The 21,510-nt window shown below is 39.2% G+C and overlaps 1 protein-coding gene across 4 annotated transcripts in view; it reads left to right on the forward strand.

Annotated features, from left to right (window-relative positions):
• KAT14 (lysine acetyltransferase 14) overlaps nt 1–17,808 on the forward strand; it is a 30,979-nt gene extending 13,171 nt beyond the window's left edge. For 2 of the 4 annotated variants that reach the window (XM_007431825.4, XM_088131321.1), the window contains 7 exons: nt 600–781; nt 2,470–2,889; nt 6,976–7,529; nt 9,468–9,601; nt 10,923–11,098; nt 13,066–13,256; nt 14,748–17,808. In XM_007431825.4, the coding sequence (XP_007431887.1) occupies nt 600–781; nt 2,470–2,889; nt 6,976–7,529; nt 9,468–9,601; nt 10,923–11,098; nt 13,066–13,256; nt 14,748–14,921 (1,831 nt within the window). In that variant the 3' untranslated portion in view covers nt 14,922–17,808. The other 2 variants (XM_007431826.4, XM_088131322.1) reach the window with 2 other exon arrangements.
• Nucleotides 17,809–21,510: the final 3,702 nt, after the last annotated feature.

Raw genomic sequence — 21,510 nt, forward strand, 5'->3', positions numbered from 1 at the left:
GGGTTGCTGCTTCTGGGTGAGGGAGGGTGCACAGGCATCCACTGCAGTGCCATGCAAGTGCAGTGAGACTGGTGGCTGCTGTCAGGTGAGGGAGGCTGTGCAGGTAGCCATCACTGGTGGGGAATGCTGTGGGAGCGCATGTTGAGGAGTATGAGATTCCTGGGATTTCGTACTCTGTAGCCAGGGTCCTTGGAAGGAAAAGCCATGGGAGTGTGAGCAACTTACAGGAGCAACTTGCAAACTTCCCTGCAAGCTTCCGCATTAACTTTGCTTGTGAGAAGCTGGCAGGGAAGGTCACAAGTGACTGCAGGACATTGCAACCGTCATAAGTGCAAGCTGGTTGCCAAGCACCCAGATTGCAATCACGTAACCACAGGGGTGCTGGGAGAGTTGGAACTTTGAGGACCGGTTGTAAGTACCACTCGTTCAGTGCTATCATAACTTTGAATGGTTGCTGAATGAGTGGTCATTAAATGAGGATATTGTATATTTTTTGTAGTTTATAGAGCTTCATGTTATTAGATGTTGGTATAAATGTTATATTAAAGCATCTAAAACTCATAATCCTAAATTCTGCTTAATCCTTTCTAATGATTTAGAAAGAAGACATCTACTTGGTGGAGCACTGTTGCTGGTTGCCTTTCGGTGGGAAGCCCTCTGTATTTTCGCTCAGGGGCTCAGGAGTTCGGAGAACCAGGATGGTGGAAACTTGTTCACAATAGGCCCCCTATAATGAAGCCTGAAGGAGAGAAACTTTCTGCATCTTCTCTAAAAGCAAAAGGCAGGTCTTTGTGAACTGCATGTAAATCTGCGGATTTCAAGATCTGAGCTAACCCTAGATTCATAAGCATTTTGTGGAGTGGGAAGGGAATGAATGTGTGCAAGCTTTGAAGATTTGATTGAGAGCAAATTTTAAGCATAATATAAGGATATTAAAATACATTTTTCATATAATATCTGATAGAATAAATTCATAGCAATTATTTTTTGAGGCAAAAGGGGTGCTGGATGGAGATGAAGAGTTAATGTTCTGCTTATTTGTTTATGCTACCATCCTGGCTTTCTTTGTTTCATTCCATCAGACTCATCTCACAACCCACTTAATATTTCCATTCTTCACTTTCTTCCTTTGCTTCTTTATTTCTCTTTTGCTTTCATAATTCTTCCCAGCATCTTTTACCTATCTTTTCTCTTACGAATTAGTATTAATTTAAAACAGAGGTGAGTAACCTGTAATCCCAGAATCACATTTCCATAAAACCATTTTTTTCTCCTGTAGACTATCTTCTGTCTGCAGCAATGAATTTATTCTATCTCCATATATCAACCCTAAAATAGACTTAATGCAGTTGACCTCATAAGAAAAAAAGGCAAAAATGGCCAACCTCACACATATTCGTTGCCCGGGCGGTGTGTTTGGGATCATTGTCATGCTGAAAGACCCAGCCACGTTTCATCTTCAATGCCCTTGCTGATGGAAGGAGGTGTTCACTCAAAATCTCATGATACATGGCCCCATTCATTATTTCCTTTACACAGATCAGTCGTCCTGGTCCCTTTGCAGAAAAACAGCCCCAAAGCATGATGTTTCCACCCCCATGCTTCACAGTAGGTATGGTGTTCTTTGGATGCAACTCAGCATTCTCTCTCCTCCAAACACGAGTTGAGTTTAGACCAAAACGTTCTACTTCGGTTTCATCTGACCATATGACATTCTCCCAATCCTCTTCTGGATCATCCAAATGCTCTCTAGCAAACTTCAGACGGGCCCAGACATGTACTGGCTTAAGCAGGGGGACACATCTGGCACTGCAGGATTTGAGTCCCTGGCAGCGTAGTGTGTTACTGATGGTAGCCTTTGTTACTTTGGTCCAGCTCTCTGCAGGTCATTCACTAGGTCCCCCCATGTGGTTCTGGGATTTTTGCTCACCATTCTTGTGATCATTTTGACCCTACAGGGTGAGATCAATTTTGTTTCTGGTGTCCTTCAACAGCTCTTTGGTCTTGACCATAGTGGAGTTTGGAGTGTGACTGTTTGAGGTTGTGGACAGGTGTCTTTTATACTGATAACAAGGTCAAACAGGTGCCATTACTACAGGTAACGAGTGGAGGACAGAGGAGCCTCTTAAAGAAGTAGTTACAGGTCTGTGAGAGCCAGACATCTTGCTTGTTTGTAGGTGACCAAATACTTATTTTCCACCATGATTTGCAAATAAATTCTTTAAAAATCAGACAATGTGATTTTCTGGATTTTTTTCCCCATTTTGCCTCTCATAGTTGAGGTATACCTATGATGAAAATTACAGGCCTCTCTCATCTTTTTAAGTGGGAGAACTTGCACAATTAGTGGCTGACTAAATACTTTTTTGCCCCACTGTATCTATGTGAACTTGCACTGATTTTTTTAAAAAGATGGAGTCATTTTAAAACTGATATGGTTGTTATAGAAACTGACTGCTTGTTTTCCAGCAGGTTCAAAACTATCTATAGACCCAGTCATTACAGTGGAGGGGCTTAGAAAGCGAGTGAGCCGCAATCCAGTAGAATCTGCTATGGAGCTGAAGGAGAAGCGGTCTCGCACTCAAGAAGCTAAAGACATCAGGAGAGCTCAGAAAGAAGCAGCTGGCTTCTTGGACAGGAGTACATCCTCCACACCGGTCAAATTCACAAGTCGAAACAGGCACTCAGACGTTATGCTTGAAAAAGGGGAGGTGGTTGACTTTTCCTCCCTCAGCTCTTCCGATCAAACACCTTTGACCAGCCCATCTCCTTCTCCCTCTCTGGATTTTTCTGCTCCTGGAACTCCCGCCTCACATTCAGCTACACCTAGCCTGCTCTCAGAAGCTGATCTTATTCCAGATATAATGCCACCCCAGGCCCTTTTTCACGGTAAAAGCAATCTTTACGTTTCCTTATCTGTTCATTTCTATTAGATTTCATTTGCACAACCATGTTTTGGCTGTAGTTGTACTACTGAGATGTGTAACATTTGTTAGGAGTGTGTATAATATGTAACATTATAGCCAATGTTAATTCATCTTTTTTCTTTCCTTTTTTTATTAAGACAGACATAAAAATAATCAGAATAATAATTAATATGCAAAAGGAAACATTGATTTTTTTTTTTAAAAACCCACAGTTTGGAAATGCATCTAAATATGTTGATAATCTTAGGAAGATTTTAAAGATATTAAACATATGCTTATCATACTTTGCCCAGAAAGACATTTGTATAGACAGAAATATAACTATTACGAATAACTGGTTTGACAGAGCTAAAATACCATGATTGGGATTTATATAATTTAAAACTCAGTATACATATTTGATTACTATTTTTAAAGCATTCTCTCATGAAGTAAAGGAAAAATGATATTTGATAATAATACTCATTGGGTGTGCACTATACATACTTTCTCTCTGTTGAGATGTGGAAACGGATGGAACTTCTAAATGGCTGTTTTGAATGTTCTGAACTCAAAATAACACATGCAAGTGTTCCAGTTGTTTTGGGTGCTATATTTGGACTTTTTTGTTGAGGCTTGCAACTGAGTTTGCCAGTACAGCAGCAGGGAATAGAGATGCCCTTGCTGTTATTGTCTTAGCCTGGATGGAGTGATCTGGGGAGTGGAATACTGGGCAAAACAGCAGATATTAAAGTAGCACAAGGCTCAACAAAGAGCCATTCTGGATCTAGATGCTGCTACTGGAGGATTGTCTTCAGTGCTGCTACAATTTCACTGGTGAATATTGCCTGGCTGTCCTCATCCTATTTTGATAGGGTTTTTTTAAAAAAAAATGTGCTCTAGGTTCCATTTAGTTTTAAAGCAGTGTACTGCATGCTAGCAGGAAAGCATGAAAGAAGGATTCCCCTTCTTTTTGAGTAACCAGTGCTAAGATCTGACTGAACCTGACAATGGCTGGTGGTTTCTTGCCTACCACACAAGAATGTTCTCCTGGGCAAGTGATGTGGTAACACTTCACGGCTCATATCTGGACTCTTACTTGGTGGAGTGAGTCATTTATTTTAAAATAAAACTCTTCTTGGTGGACTTTTCTGTCCTTCCTCAGAGGGAGGAATAAGAGATAAGCCCCTTACCTTGCCATCCTGAACATTTTCAGCCTCCAGATCAATGCCTAGATATGACCAGTGGTGGAGGATTAGTGCTGTCCCTCTGATACTACTTCACTTACTTACTGGTTCATATTGTCTGAGAGGTATACATTACATGAAGAGCCATGTGGCGTTGTGTATTTCTTCAGTCCCTGCAACATTACTGAGTAATTCTTATTCTGTATGGAGATTCACTTCACTCACCAAGTGCTTCTCCAGGCCTTCCATTATCATTGGAGTGACTTGCCCCCTGCACCATCACTGGAATAACGCAGACCCATGTGATTCACATCAGTGATGTTTGCTTGGGTCATCTCTAGTATTATACCATCTGAACTGAAATGAGATTTAGCCACCACCATCTCATCCATCCAAGAGGACGGTATATAATACAATAAAGTTAAATATTTAGACAGCAAAGACAAATGTTAACTAGTCTGCTTAATGATCTCACAGTTGATAGCAAACGATGAAGGGCCTAGATAGCTTTGCTTTCTTGGTCTCAAAATAGATAAAGATGGATCATGTGCTCAGGGGGTAAAAAGAGCAGTAATTTTAGATAGGAAAGTAATAAACTGAGACAAGGTCATGAAGCAGAAGGACATTTCTGTGACTCAAAGATCATAGTAGCGTTTTTTTCCAGTAGTAATACGGAAAAATGTTCAGCTATTGAAAGCTGAACATTGAGAATGAGTAAGGGAAAAAAGATATATGCCTCTGAATTATGGCATTGCAGATAATTACTGAGAGTACCAAGAACTGCAAGAAGAAGCTTATCTGTCCTGGACCAAATACAGTAAACATTGACTGTTCCCTTGAAGTGATCATCAGTAACTCACATTTTTGTTTTGTTTTTTTAACAGTAATTTTATTGAACATTACAATTAAAAAGATAAGAACTAATACAAACTAAAAAAATAAAAGAAAAGAAAAAAATAGAAATCACAGAAAAGAAAGGAAAAGAAAGAAAAGAAGAAAGTATATATCTCTATATATCTTCCCCCTTCATGACAACAAGTATAAATAGTTTTCTTAACTTATTACCTTCTCTTAAAATATAACAAATGTATCATATCTATAAACAAATCTTTAGTCTCATCATTCAGTCCTGGTCAGCAAAAGTCCATCAAGGATTACCAGAGATAACAATGTATCTGTTCTAACTTTGATCAAATAAACCAACTTTATATTCTTCCATTTTAACGATCTTGATTCTAATCCCCTCAAATAAAGTCCTAGAACTTGATTTCTTCTCATTTTTTCTTGTCCCTTCTCACAAAATTCTTCACAACTTAACAAGTCTGTTTTGTAAATCCAGTATAAGAAAGTTATCCAGGACACTCTCTTGGTTTGGTAAGACATCAACTGGTTTCAGGTTTCATTTGTATATTGCATCTCCTTCCACATCATTCCCATAGCCCATCATTTTTAGGTCCATTTTCAGATGAATCTTAGTCCTATCCTATAAAGCTTGCCCCTCTTCCATATCATCTTCCAAACACAGTCTGTCTATAATGGCAGACATTTTTAAAATTAACTTCTGGGTCCATTGTTCATAAATATTCTTCAGTATAGCCTATGTTAAAGTATTTTGCTCCATTCTGTATTAGTAAGTCAAATTTAAATGCTCTTCTCCTTTAATTGTAATCTTTAATTCCTTCTGGTTCCCTTTAATGTCTAACCTTCAAAATCCCATCTTATATATTTTTTAAAGTATTCAAAACAACAGCATTTTCCTACAGGTAGGATTCTTATAATTAGTTTCAAAATCTTATTTCAAATCCATCTGGACTCTTAGTCCATTTATAACTTTCCAAAATCAACACTCTAATCACCCTTTTGCTGTTTATCCCCCTCCCCCCCAAAATTGTAAGTCCTTAAACTTGTATAAAACTTATTTCGCTAAGGATTGAAGGAAACTCACCCAGTTAGCAAAACTTGCCGTTATGAAGTTTCCTAATATTCAAAAAGCAGTTAACAAGCAGTTTCCAAGAGGGATTAAGAAAGGAAGTATGCAAGCCCTGTATCCTTTTTAAAGGTGCCAAACCGTGGTTTGGGCTACAGTGGCATTCCCTGATCTCCCAGCACTCTAAACCCACTGAAGACTGCTATTTTGTGGTCTCCTCATGAGGAGCAGCTGTATGGAGTGCTTTTGGGCAAGAGGAATGGCGAGGAGTTGGTCCATTCATCGGCTCTTCATTCCACCACGGTCATCAGCTCTGCTCTCAGTGGAGGCGTCTTCAGTTCGCCATTTCCTCCCCGAAGTCCAGCAACTCACATTTTTGGAGCATATAATATGAGTGGATGATAGGACTTAGAAATAAACTATTATACTTGACAGATTGGAGGAAAGTAGAAGGGGTAGCAATTAAGATGGATGGTCACTGGAATGTCCTTGGAAAAGCTAAAGATTATCATCAGGGTTAGGTTGAAGTGGCAGTCCTCTCTCTCATGTACTTTCTCTCACACACATTTTAAGTATATATTTTCCATCTCTCTCTTCAGAATGACATTTGTATAAACAAAGGTAACCTGTTAGGAAAAAAATATTACTATACCTACAAAATAGTAATCAGATTTGAATAGAACTATCCTTAAGTGTAGGGTTGTTCAACTTTTCAGTCAAGCCAATATAAATATCACTGATTTACAGAAAGGGTGTATTTCAGTTTTCTACTGTTGTAAAACTTGGCTAACAGTGGGGAAATTGATTTTATCACTAGCACTTTGGAAGGAAAAAAATCAAAGTTGTCATGACAACATATTTTCAGAATTTCCCAGGTATCAGGTATCAGGAAGACTATTCAGTTGTATTGTTTATAATATCACAGTGTTGCTGAGGCATTTTGTTTTGTTTATAGATGATGAAGAGATGGAAGGTGTGATAGACCCAGGAATAGAATATATCCCTCCATCCAGTGTATCAGGGGGAATGATCCAAAAGAAAGTGAAGATGTCTGAACAGATTAAGCAAGAGCTGATGAGTGAAGAAGAAAAAGCAGAGAGGCTGGTTGATGATATGGAAAATGATGATAATACACATACCTTCCTTCAAGATCAAGGTCCAGACAAGCGGAAGATACAGCTGGCTCATAAGGATTCTCAGTCCACTATGTCCAAGTATACATCTATTGGTATCTATGAAGAAAAACTTCTTTTGAGGAACTTGGAGTCCTGTCCAAATGCAGCAGCCTTGAATCCTGAGGCTCGGAGGCTGAGGCGCAAGCTGATAGTCCGAAAAACTAAACGAGAGAGAGGTCTTTCCCTTTTCAACTTGGACGATATTGTGAATTCTGCTCTTCTCTTGGTTGATAGGTTTTATGGAACTAAAGAAAGAAATGCTGCCTGTCTGCCAGCAGATTATGCAGTATACAAAACTTCTTGCCAGGCCTTCCGAATCTTGGATCGATACCAGGTTCCTTTTTTTTCCTGTTATTTTCACTATCATTAGCATAATCTACTGTACATTATCCCTCATTTCCCCTAGGAACTTACAGTGATGCCTTTTGGAATCTCCTGCTGTATCTTTAGCCACAACAACAACGACTTATAAAGTAGCTTGAGCTGAGACATAGCAATTGGCCCAGAATGTCTCTATGTGCTTTATTAAGTTATTCTCTACAATTCAGTATGTATGAGAATATATTGAAAGCCAATTTGATGTAGTGGTTAAAGGCTCTGAGCTACAAATAGAGAGATTGTGAATTCTAGTCCAATCTTAGGCACAAAACCAGCTGGGTGACTTTGGGCCAATCACTTCCAAAAAAATCTTGCCAAGAAAACTGCATGAACTGGTCTATGTAGTTGCCAGGAGACAAGACTGACTTGAAGAGCGCAAATAATAAACAAACATCTATTGTAACATTCCTGTAAATAGAATGTAACAATAATGCTATAATGACAGATTACTCCAACTTTTTGTTTCAGGGGAGTGGGCATTATTTTTTTGGTTGAAAGTTATATATGACTTTTTATGTATTTTATATTAATGCATTCTAGTTCTAGTAGGCGTAATATTGCTGTTCCTTAACTTTAGAAATAAATGAAAAATCTGTGAAACAAGTTCTGATGACCCCATGATCTAGGCTGATATAATATTATTAAAAGTTTTTGCTGTCCTTTTGGTATACATATAGAGCAATATGATGTGCTGTTCAGTACTAAAGCTTTTTCCATGCTTGCTTCAGATTATATCCATGTGAACGTTTGTTGAGGTTACGATAGTAGTTGGCAAAAGCATTTCTGAGGAATGAAAAGGAAGTCAAAGTACAGTTTGATCACCTCCTTACTTTGCCTTAACAAATCTTTCATCCTATGGGAGAGAAAAGACTGCAAAATGGAAGAGAAAGATGATCCTCTACTTTTGGAAACCAAGAGTAAAACCAGAGAAAATAACAATTTTTCCTCTCAGGAGGAACCTGGGTTGGGGTGGGCACACTGGCACCCTCTAGATAATTTGAACTGCGGTTTCCATAGTCCCTTGGTAGGGCTGATTGAAGATGCAAATCAAAGCATATGGAGGCAACCTGGTTTCAAGGGGTGGAATTTTTTCAGGTGCCCTTAAGGACTGTCCATGTCAATACCCAGCAGCTGCTCGCAACCAAGAAAGCTAGATTCTGACAGCATAATATTAACCAGATTTATTGAAAAGGGAAAAATGGAGGTTTAGGTCATGGAAATTTTGGCAATTGTTTATGTTTACTTCAGCACCCTGTCTTATTCTAAGTTTCTTTGGGCAGGGATTTCTTGATTCTCTTGCCAAATGTTGATGCAGTGGGGAGGTGGCTATACATTTTTCTGATAAAGGAGGAATGTGCAGATGTTTCAAATCTGTAATATTTTGCAAACTGCCATCGTCTTTCCCAAGTATTGTGAAGTCTATTACAGTCATATGTAGAGATGTTTCTGTTTCCCAGTCAAAAGTAACATATCCTGAGAATAACTTTTGTGCAATAAATATATAACAATAAAAACAGCATTTAGCAGCAAATTACAAATAAATACATAGTTTGTAATAGTTTTCTTGTCCATGCAGTGTCACCAATTCAGAACTGTTACTCTTTATCTTGCACAAAATTGGACATAAAAGTAAGATAAGCAATTTGATTTTACATGCAAAAGGCCACTTATTCAATAGTAGGTTGCTGTAGGATGCATGCAGCTTCTTGCTAAACTGGAAATCTACTGTATATCATCTTTGTATATTCCAATTCTCTTTGCTGCACTTAACATTAATTGCAGATGTCATCACCTGTATCTGCCATATCTGATTAATCATTGGTACTTGCCGTATTACTGATTTTACTTCCTGATTGCTTCTTTAACTCATTTATTTTTTAAATTTGTTTTACAGACTAAGGTTTCTGCTGTGAAAGAGTTCCAACACAGAACAACATCATTTTGGTGCCGACTTGTAGGCTCTGAAGATGCAAATGATCATAGCATCATGAGTCCCTATACTTCTCGTGTTTTGAAACCTTATATCAGGTATAGATATGCCATATGGGAAGACATTTTTCCTTCTCTGGCCTTTAGATTCTTTGATGTTGGTAAATATTAGTAATCAAGGAAATGCCACTGGTCAGCTATAGCACTCCCATTGCTTTCCCTCATTACTTTTTTCAGAAGAAAGTAAAGGACAAAGAAGAGAAGGGTGGCTCTCAGGATAGAGGGAAGAATTTGCTACTGCATGTGGTGGAGGAGAAGGAAGATGGAGCTTCCTTCTTGCTGCCATAGTAAAGCACTGACTGTGATGCTAATTAAGCACTCTCTCCCCTTTTCCCCAAAACACACAAAATGGTAACATAAGCTAAGCATTTTTATGACGTTTTAACATTCCTTAGCAAAATGGAGCAGTCACAAGTACCTTACTTGCTACTCACATCTCTTGCTTGCTACTCAGTTGCACTGGTTTGAAGGAAAAGTTGATGAGTCTAATGGGAGATGAAATACTTGCATTTGAAACTACAGTGCCATCTGTGACATCAGAATGAGCACTAGAACTCCCAAGAAGCTCTTGTTCTTGAAATTCTGCTTTCTGAGTTCAGAGTTCCTTCCTCAGCTCTTTAAAAACACCATCATACAGGATGCAGGATGTTTCTGCAAGAAGGGATAAAGGATAGTGATTCAGGTTGTAATATTCATGTTTTTCATAGCAAAGAACTAGATAGCTCTAAGCACTTCTCAACGGAGATGGATGGAAAGTATTATTGCGGTCCTGCTTAAGATAGCATATATGTATTTGTGTTTACCTTTGGATTTTTCCTGCTCACATGCTTCTTAATCAGTAGAAATGAGTTGGGAATGGGGAATCATATTAAGTAATTAACCAAAAGTAATATTAGCCATATTTCATATGTTTATCCTGGCCTGCTCACTTTTTGGAGTGTATTCCCACCCGTATGCCTATAGAAGAGGAGGTTAAAGGGGAATATGATCTCTTTCTTCCAGCAGTTGGAGGGCTGTCACAGAGAAGAGCTTCTGTAGCTCCTGAGGTTAGGACAGGAACCAGTGGATACTTTACAGAGGGAGGCTCAAACTTGAAATATTGAAGAATTTCCTGACTGTGAAAGCTATTAAGCAATGAAACAGCCTGCCTCTTGGAATCCTGAGTGTTCCACTGCTGACTGTTTTCAAGCAAAGTTTGGACAGCCATTTGTCTAGAGTAGGGTGAGGATTCCTACCCTGAGAAGGGGATTGGCCCAAAAGACCTGCAAGATCCCTTTGAAACATATTTCTATGAAATACAGGTCTGATCTACTTTGAATGTTGTTGCATTGAACTCAGTTTTTTCATCTGTTTCCTCCAGGCGTGATTATGAGACCAGGCCTCCGAAACTTCGGCTGCTGATGGAAATACGAGCTCATTATCATAAGAATGATCCAAGCTGGACTGCTGAACCAGAAGCACCCATTGATTATTGCTACGTGCGCCCTAATCACATCCCAACCATTAATTCAATGTGCCATGAGTTCTTCTGGCCAGGTAGGATTTTACTAGATCAGGGCTGCCAATCTTTCTTGGCCTAAGAACTGCAGCTGATTGGCTGGATCACCTGGTCAGCCAGCTGAGGTCTTCCACTGACTCAGTGGTGTCACCGTAAGTAGCAAGTTAAAAGGTTTTGGCAGATTTTGAATGTAGGGGATGGGTTAAGAATGGAAACTGGAATTTTTGCCTCATAACAATCTTGTGCTTCCATTCCTACCCTTATTTTTATTTTTTTAATCTGAAAATCTCATTGCCAAATTTAGGCCATTTGCCACTGAATAATGATAGTTTGATTTTGTCCCATTAGGGGAGAGATTTAAAAGGTGAGAACAGATACATTTTGTCTTCTCATGGCTTATTGCATCTATTTTCGCATTTTTCATGTAAAAATCACTTCCAAAAAATGTTGGGGTTTTTTTGCCATTGAATTTCACTGGAACAACTTTGGGTGCTTTCAGGAGTGCTAAGGGTTACATGCAGTGCATGAACTGACAATCCCAGTATTAGAATCTACCAGAGAAATGGCCTATTTGTGGCATACAAACCAGGAGACCAAGGCAACCAGGTCTCACTCCACCATGAACCACCGGGGGGTGGTCCATCACATTGGCACTTATTGCCACCCCTTTGGTCAGGGGACAACCACACATGGGCATCCTAGAAGTGGAAGTCTCGCTAATTGACATCTGGCTACATGGATTAACCCTTCTTTGCTTGCCAGTCACTTCAGAACAGACACCATCAAGTGTAGCCTTTGGCTCCAGAGTCTTCCAGAGAATATTGTTAAGAAATCTGAGGAGAATATTCCTGTAGTCCATCCTTTGCATGTTGGCCAGAAATAAAAGCCCTTTAAAAGAAGTCATATGATGTTTGCATGCAGCTAAAGAAAGTTGATGGACTACGATAATATACCAAAAGAAATCATGAACTTGTGACAAAGCTAAAGCAGTATTTTGTACTTTTATTGCAAAACTGTTTTGTTTAATAGGGAGATATAATGCATAAAAAGTATTATAAATGCATACGGGGAATGCCTTTTTATTAACTCTCAGTAACTTAGACTATTTTTAAAATAAAAACAGTCTTGTTGCTCTTTGAAGATCAGCATAGTTAATTACTGCAAAAGGTTATATTAGTCACAGTCGATATGATTACATATAGGTAGTCCTCATTTAGCAACCACAGTTGGGACTGGCAATGCAGTCACTAAATGGAAAATCATATGACCACAACTGTGCTTATGATTTTACTTCAGCTTTCCTTTCTCCCCACTCCCCCGCCCTTTGGAATGCTCACCTGGCCCTGGGATAATTAGCAAGAAGTGAATTAATGTTTGTATTTGCATTCATTGGAGAGGAAGAGATTACAAGAAAGTAAGCAGGCACACAATGGGGAATACACATCAAAAGGAATGCGCTAGCACCGGCTGTTTGCCTAGCATGCTTGTGGCTCCCAGCCTCTTCCTCTTCAATCTCTCTGTTCTGCGGGGGGGGGGGGGGGCAGGGAGAGAAAAAGGGTCAGACACAGGAGAGATTGCTTAAAGAGATTACTTGTTTAGGCAATCTCTCCACTCTGCAAGGGAGAAAAAAAAAGAAAACAACTGGGTCAGGCATAGAACAATGTGTATTAACTGACACTAATGGCAAACACATGACTGAGAAAGACACGCTGCAAAGGTCGTCAATAGGTGCCTTGGTCGCAAAGTTATTTTTTTTAGCACTGTCATAATTTCAAATGGTCACTGCACGAGGCAGTTGGTAAGCAAGATCTACCTGTACTAATGAAATGGACTGTCATCCACAACAGTTTGTGTTAATTAGATTTTGATATTAAAAATATTTTTTTGCTGCAACATAAACTACTCACCTGGAAAATATAATAATTATTTTTATAAGATATACTAATATGTAATTGTTTTCATCATTAATATGTCATTGTTTGTGTCTCCTTTTTTCATTATATAGGGATTGACCTGTCAGAATGCCTGCAGTATCCAGACTTCAGTGTTGTCGTTCTTTACAAAAAAGTTATAGTTGCTTTTGGTTTTATGGTGCCAGATGTCAAATACAATGAAGCATATATCTCTTTCCTTTTTGTTCATCCTGAGTGGAGACGATCAGGGATTGCAACTTTTATGATATATCATCTTATTCAGGTATTTTGAAATGATTGTTATTCTGAGAAATGTGGCTTGCTTAATTTAATTGCAAAGACTCATTTCTTCAAGTGAATAAATGTTCACTTTTGTAAATTATTATTCATTGTTCAGCTTTTTCAAAATTAAGCAGGTTATTTACCTATTTTTTTATTTTGCTTTAGGGCCTTGAGGTAGCATCTGAAAAAATCCTGAGGTAGATAAATCCAAAATTCTCTTGTACATATAAGACCCCAAACTGAGTTCTCAGCTCCTTCATCAGATTTAATTTCTAGTCCCCCAATCATCCTTGCTGCTGTTCTCTGAACCTGTTCCTATTTCTTTGAAACTTTCTGGAATGTGATGCCTAGAACTACACACATTAGTTAAAATGGAGTCATTTTACTGTACAGAATAAAGTACAGTAAACAAATAAATTGCTTTTTGTGATTTGGAAATTATACTTCTGTTGATGCCCTTTGACATTGCAATTGCTGTTTTTTCAGCCACATCACTCTCCTGGCTCATATTCAGTTTGAAATCAACTACTATTCCAATATTTTTTCACTTTTATTTTTTACCAATCCAGTTGCCCATGCTATACCTTTGCATTTGAGTTTATTTTCTAAGTGAAGTTCTTTGCAAACTACTAAATTTCTAAAATTGAAGATTCTGCTTCAGTGTCTAAAAGAATTTTGAATAGTTGATAGAAGTTTGTGGTAGTGTATTTCCATTTCTCTTAAACAATTGAAAAGAAACAGAAAACACATACCTCCCAAGGTTTGTCCTTAAGTTGAATTTGTATGTAAGTCGGAACAGTATTATTGTATAATACTGGATAAGTAATATTGTGTAATGAACTCAAACTGTTGTGGATTTAGCTTGAATCATTGTGTATCTAACTCGAATTTTGCTACGGCAGGCTCCATTCTTAACTATGGGTCATCTGTAACCCATGCATTCTTAACCCAGGGACACCTGTATATCAATATTCCTGTTTTCAAAGATTGGGAATTTTTAAGTTTTGTGATTAGATATTGGAATGTTATTGGAAGCCTACTGAGCTTCAGAGTGACAAACCACTAAAAGGATTTGATTTCTGACTGAAGTGATGTATAGTAAAGTTATGATACTTGGAAGTGGAATAGGTCTTTTCCTTTATATTTAATATTGTATTTATTATTCCCAGATGATAAATATGTCAATTTTATGGCAATCTTATAAAAAACCTCTGTTCACTTCCCCAAATGTGCAGTTCTTGAGGCTTACTTAATTGAGTAATCTGAAGTTCTCTTTGTCCTTGTTATTGGTCAATGTTGTAAATATTCAATTTCAGTGCCAGTGTTTCACTCCATATAAGAAAGTAGCATGAACAGTGTTACATGGAAGCTAATATAGGATCTGGTATTCTCACTCTCTTAAGTTGTTATTTTCTTTTTTAATTCTTTCCTCCTCTTTTGAGGAAGAAGAATCTTGTAACCTTTTGATACTACTCTTTTCTTCTTTTTACAGACTTGCATGGGCAAAGATGCAACCCTCCATGTCTCTGCTAGTAATTCTGCAATGCTGCTATATCAGAAGTTTGGATTTAAAACTGAGGAATACATTTTAGATTTTTATGACAAATATTACCCTTTGGATAGTAAGGAATGTAAGCATGCATTCTTCCTGAGGTTGCGACGATAATACGTAGGCTCAGTGGATATGTTTATGGAAAACCAGTCAGTAAAAGAAAATTTGGCCCAGAATGCTGTTACAGTGCTCTGTTTTGTTCATTAGTAATAAGCTGCATATTTGCTGTTCAGCTTTTCTGAGAAGGGTGATTCTTTGATGTTTCTGAGAAGATGAATTCTTGACACCAAGAAAAATCCATTAAAAATACAAAAATGCAATTTATTGTAGAGGTAAAATTAGGTCAGTATTTTTTGTGAAGGGCCTTATCAGTTCAAGTGTTAGATAATTACACAATAGTAGCAACAGTCAGTTTTCCAAATTAATAAACACCTGAATCAAGTATTTACATTGCCATTTTTATTAAGCAGGGACTTATTTCCCTTCTCACCTATTAAAGTTCACAGTTGTGTATCTTTCAATAAGAAAAAGGTTTTACGAAATAGAACACATTTTTGTTCTAAGCCCAGGACCCAATAGCTGTGCTCGGGACACTCCATTGGAGCGAGCTCGCTTTGTCTGTCTGTCTATCATCTCTCAATCTAGTCTTTAGGGCCTTGCAGAAGGAAAGGGTTGCAGCTGTCCAACCCTCAAGGGAAATTATGTTTCATGAGGGAAGTGCTGCAACAGAAAAGGCACACCCCAATAAGTGATACTGTTTTGTTGAAGGGACCTGAAGTTTGCCCACTCTGCCAGATCTCATGGGCCAGGCAGAGACAATTAAAGACAGGTGGTCCTGCAAGTAACCCAGCCCTGTGCCTTGAAGGGCTTTATAAGTGATAACCAGCACCTTGAATTGCACCCTGAACCTTATAGGGAGCAAGTGCAGCTAATAAAGCAGTTGTGTTACATTCATCCATAATAACTCTTGCAACTACATTCCGCTAATTGCAGCTTCTGGATGGTTTTCAAGCCAGCTCTGTGTAGATGTATTACAATAGTCTAAACGGGATATGACCAGGGCATGAGTGACCATGAATAGGACCTCTCAATCCAGAAATAGGCACAATTGGTACACAAGGTGGATTTGTGCAAAGGTGCTCCTGGCCTCAGCTGCCACCTGCCCTTCCCAGCAGGAGTTGAGAATCAGGAGGACCCCTAACTGTACACCAGTTCTGTCTGATGGAGTGTAACCCCATCCAGAACCAAAGTGGGGAGTCCCCAGAGTCAAGGGACCTCAAAATCTACAGGCATTGGTTTTACTAGGGTTGAGCTGAAAACTCTATCGCCATCTAGACCCCCACAGCCTACAGACACTGGGAAAGATCCTTGATGCCATTACTTGGTTGGCCTAGGGTGGAGATCTGTAGCTGATGATACTTGATCCAGTGATTTTATGTATAGCAGAGAGACCGTAGAACATTGGAGAACCTCACGATGCAGTTGGTCCACACATCTTAATATTGAGATTGAAAAACACTGGGTTAGATCAAGACACCCCCCCCCCAACAACAATGAAATGGCCATGGAGGAAGGAGTAGAACTGATGTAACACTATGCATCCCATTCCTAAATTTTGAAGCTGATCCAGTAGGATACCATGATTGATGATACCAAAAGCCACTGAGAGATCAAGAAGGGCTAGGATAGATGCATTACCTCCTTGGTCCCACCAGTGATCATCTAAAAGTGTGTTCAGTGCTGTCTCAGTGTTGTTTCCTAGTGTGAAACCTTACAGTAAGGGACTGGTCTTTCATCCAGGACCCTCTGTAGCTGCAAGCTCACCCCATCTCTCATGTTCTGTTGGAGCAGATGGATTGTGATAGAATAAAAAATAAAAATCTTCTCCATCACAGGAAACAGTGGTAGTCAAAACAAGCCCCATGCTTCCTCATTTTTTAAATCTTAGGCCACTGAAGTGTAGTGGTGGTACGCTGAATGCTGGGGAAAAAATAGCCAAAGGGATATTTTTATTTGATTCAATTTGGACACTGCCTCCAACTGACTTTGGATAGTTCACAAATAGTAACATAAAAACCAGTATTAACCAAAAACAAGATGGCATCCAGGCACTATATACAAACAGAAAGCAAAAATACTACACTCAAGGGGCCCCATCTGTCTCACCCCAAGTCCTGGGAAAACAACCTTCAGGGCTTTGCGGAACACCAATAGAGCAGGAGCCACACCGATTTCAGGGGTGATCTTATTCCAAAGGGCAGGTGCCCTTTTTCTTTAAGAACACACATTCGTTTTCCAGTTGAACATTTGGTTATGGCTTGTATAGTATGACTTTTTACCTCAGAGTATTTATCTGTTTGGGGCCACAGAATGGCTATTGGGAAAGAGGAAAAAATCCTCTCTCTTTTCTGATCCAGTAGTGTACAGAACTACTCCTCACTGCTGCCTATTTTATCTAATTCCCACTTGGCTATTTCAAGATCATTACAGAGAATGGAACAAAGGAAAGGGGAATTGTAAGAAGTAGGAGAGAAATGAAGAGGTTCAATATTTACTTCAAAGATTTTTCTGCTTCGCATTTCCTTTATGGTTCTGGACAGTTAATGATTTGTTAGAACATCCATAAATGGTTCTTAAAAGACACAACAAATATAAATACCAAGTCCACAATAACAACATTAAAAGGCCTGGGTAAGTTTCATGGGCCAACCTACAAAGAGTGCATTGTAATAACCCAGTCCTGATGTTACTGGTGGATGAATTAATCTCTCCAGATAGAGATTCACCCAGTATAGTGATCCAATCTGAAAAATGGCTGCCAAAGCTATGTTGCTGCTTAGCAACAATGCTGTATCTAGGAGGATCCTCAGCTTGCAAGTTTGCTGCTTGACAGGAAGCACTACCCTGCCTAAAATAGGGATCCTGAAATTCATCTTGTAGAATCCAATTTTTGTATACAGTGGGGCAAAAAAGTATTTAGTCAGCCACCAATTGTGCAAGTTCTCCCACTTAAAAAGATGAGAGAGGCCTGTAATTTTCATCATAGGTATACCTCAACTATGAGAGACAAAATGGGGGGGGGAAATCCAGAAAATCACATTGTCTGATTTTTAAAGAATTTATTTGCAAATCATGGTGGAAAATAAGTATTTGGTCACCTACAAATAAGCAAGATGTCTGGCTGTCACAGACTTGTAACTACTTCTTTAAGAGGCTCCTCTGTCCTCCACTCATTACCTGTAGTAATGGCACCTGTTTGACCTTGTTATCAGTATAAAAGACACCTGTCCACAACCTCAAACAGTCACACTCCAAACTCCACTATGGTCAAGGCCAAAGAGCTGTTGAAGGACACCAGAAACAAAATTGTAGACCTGCACCAGGCTGGGAAGACTGAATCTGCAATAGGCAAGCAGCTTGGTGTGAAGAAATCAACTGTGGGAGCAATAATTAGAAAATAGAAGACATACAAGACCACTGATAATCTCCCTCGATCTGGGGCTCCATGCAAGATCTCACCCCATGGGGTCAAAATGATCACAAGAACGGTGAGCAAAAATCTCAGAACCACATGGGGGGACCTAGTGAATGACCTGCAGAGAGCTGGGACCAAAGTAACAAAGGCTACGATCAGTAACACACTATGCCGCCAGGGACTCAAATCCTGCAGTGCCAGACGTGTCCCCCTGCTTAAGCCAGTACATGTCTGGGCCTGTCTGAAGTTTGCTAGAGAGCATTTGGATGATTCAGAAGAGGATTGGGAGAATGTCATATGGTCAGATGAAATCAAAGTAGAACGTTTTGGTCTAAACTCAACTTGTCGTGTTTGGAGGAGAGAGAATGCTGAGTTGCATCCAAAGAACACCATACCTACTGTGAAGCATGGGGGTGGAAACATCATGCTTTGGGGCTGTTTTTCTGCAAAGGGACCAGGACGACTGATCCGTGTAAAGGAAAGAGTGAATGGGGCCATGTATTGTGAGATTTTGAGTGAACACCTCCTTCCATCAGCAAGGGCATTGAAGATGAAACGTGGCTGGGTCTTTCAGCATGACAATGATCCCAAACACACCGCCTGGGCAACGAAGGAGTGGCTTCGTAAGAAACATTTCAAGGTCCTGGAGTGGCCTAGCCAGTCTCCAGATCTCAACCCCATGGAAAACCTTTGGAGGGAGTTGAAAGTCCGTGTTGCCCAGCGACAGCCCCAAAACATCACTGCTCTAGAGGAGATCTGCATGGAGGAATGGGCCAAAATACCAGCAACAGTGTGTGAAAACCTTGTGAAGACCTACAGAAAACGTTTGACCTCTGTCATTGCCAACAAAGGATATATAACAAAGTATTGAGATGAACTTTTGATATTGACCAAATACTTATTTTCCACCATGATTTGCAAATAAATTCTTTAAAAATCAGACAATGTGATTTTCTGGATTTTTTCCCCCATTTTATCTCTCATAGTTGAGGTATACCTATGATGAAAATTACAGGCCTCTCTCATCTTTTTAAGTGGGAGAACCTGCACAATTGGTGGCTGACTAAATATTTTTTGCCCCACTGTATGTGCTGCTGTATGAATTTGCAGTTAAAATTAGGTAATTACTGCTGCTAGGGATGTTTAGCCCCAATTATCAAATTGTACAAAGCTAGTTATACCCATGTTATATGGGGCTGAAGTACAATTACTCTTAGAACAAATACAATCATATCATTTGGGGAATATATTGGGTGCAGATAAAAAAAATCTAGCTGCCAAAGTTAGAGCTGAGTTGGGAATATACACTCTGTACTCACTCAAAAATACAATTACTGGCAAAGACTTCTATGAAGAGTGAGAGACTCCCAAAACTTTGCTTGATGGAACAGATTAAGTTTCAGTTCGTCTCTTCCTGGATAGTACAATTTACAAATTACATTTAGAGTTGGGGCTACCTGGACAAGAAGTTAAGAAAAATCCCTGTTCTGTCCAACTATTTTCTGGTTTCTTTTATTTCCCCTTTCTAAGTGCTTTGCTAGCCTAGCCACCTTTAGAATTCTAGCTCTCCATTTCCATTTAGGTGAGATAAACAAGCTCAATTGCCTACAGCAGTGAAGGCATCACCTACACAGCTCTGTCCATCCAGTCTACCATACTGCAGAAAGCTGTGCTGTACTTTTGGACAATCACTTGTGACCTACAGATGGGGCTGTTCAGGGCTGTCCACTTGATGAATTCTATTCCTGTTTATATCACCGAAATACATCCTGTTCCAGGCCAATCATACATACACAGAGATATTGCTAGGCTTTAATTTGGATTTAAGCAGACAGCAGCAAGCAGGGCATGTGTGCAAGCAAGCACAGGGTTCTGCAAAGTCCCCATCCCACATGAGCTTGCCTGCTAACAAGTTCCAACAGCAAGACTCCAAAGGAATGTGGAAGAATTTAAGCAATTTGAATATTAATGTTTAAGTGTAGGGCTCCTGAGCATAGCCAGGATTTTAAGTACGGCAGTCATTAATTAGCAAGTTTTTAGCTAACTTCACCTCTGTATTAGTAGTTAGGCTTCAAGAGGAAGTTCTTTAGAGCGACTAGAGATAGTTGAAGTTGTGGTTTGACATTTGGTGACTATAACATATTTTAAACTTCTTTGCCTTTTTATAATCTATTTGTAACCAACCATGTTATACTCCAGTAGTTTCTTGTTGCTCAATTATAAATACACCCTATTTTCCCTGTTTCGGGGTCTTGCCCATGGAGTATTACTGAACATGTCCATGTGTGCTTGACCTGGCTTTGCAAACCCATAATAAGTATTTGGAGACTGAAATCCTCTAGTGTCTTGTTTGAGTAGAGAAAACAAATCTCATCTTGTCCCTGAAGGGCAAGTGAGAAGGGAGTGGAAATGTAAATGGGATGAAAATGAATTCCGAAGTTCCTCTTACAGATTTTTCTCCAACAGCCGCAGGCGGAAGCATTGTCAGGTCTTTGCCGGAAAGTCTAGGCATTGCAGTAGGTCATCAGCTGGTCCAGGTTCACAGCGGCAGAGTTTGGGGAGACAACAGACTTCTGGCACACAGGTTTCAAGTAGAATGGTGGTTTCCAATGGGGCTTAATAGAGCATTCCCCAGGTGGGGACCAATCAAGGCTGGAAATGCCCTTGCCAAATGAGAAGGTGCGTAAAGTGCCTTTGCTATGCTTGGGGTACCTAAGCCACTTCCTGGGTCCAGACAGTGCCTTTGCTATGTATACTATGATGAAATTGCCTGGTAGCACCTGAACATTTTCTCCTTTCAGTATAATAAAGTATATAATTGAAGCAGTATTTTTTTCATTTGCCTAATATACATGTTAAGATGAAAAATTCTCCAGTGAATGATCACAAGGTTTAAAGTGGTGTTCTATCCCTGGGATTTTGGTTTGTTTCTATAATAAAGCTCACAAAAATGTTTGATTTTTGAAGTGAGTTGTATTCCAGGAAAAACAGTATTTTCCTAGAATTTTGTTTTGGCTTATAATTTAGATGATGTTCTGTTACAGACATACCTGATAGAAGAGTCATACTCTTGTCTATTAGAGTACAGTGGGTTTAATAATATAAAGAAGAAAGGAAGTATATTCTGAATAATAAGATATTTATTGCACCAGTAAAACAGTGGAAAAATGCAAGCAAAAGGAGTAAATTAAAATCCCAGTGACTGTTAATGAATTAAGTCATTACAAT

The sequence above is a fragment of the Python bivittatus genome, unplaced genomic scaffold (genome assembly GCF_059951505.1).
Source record: "Python bivittatus isolate LINGU-HERP-01145 unplaced genomic scaffold, Pbiv_v1 ctg000960_np1212, whole genome shotgun sequence".
Lineage (NCBI taxonomy): Eukaryota > Metazoa > Chordata > Lepidosauria > Squamata > Pythonidae > Python > Python bivittatus.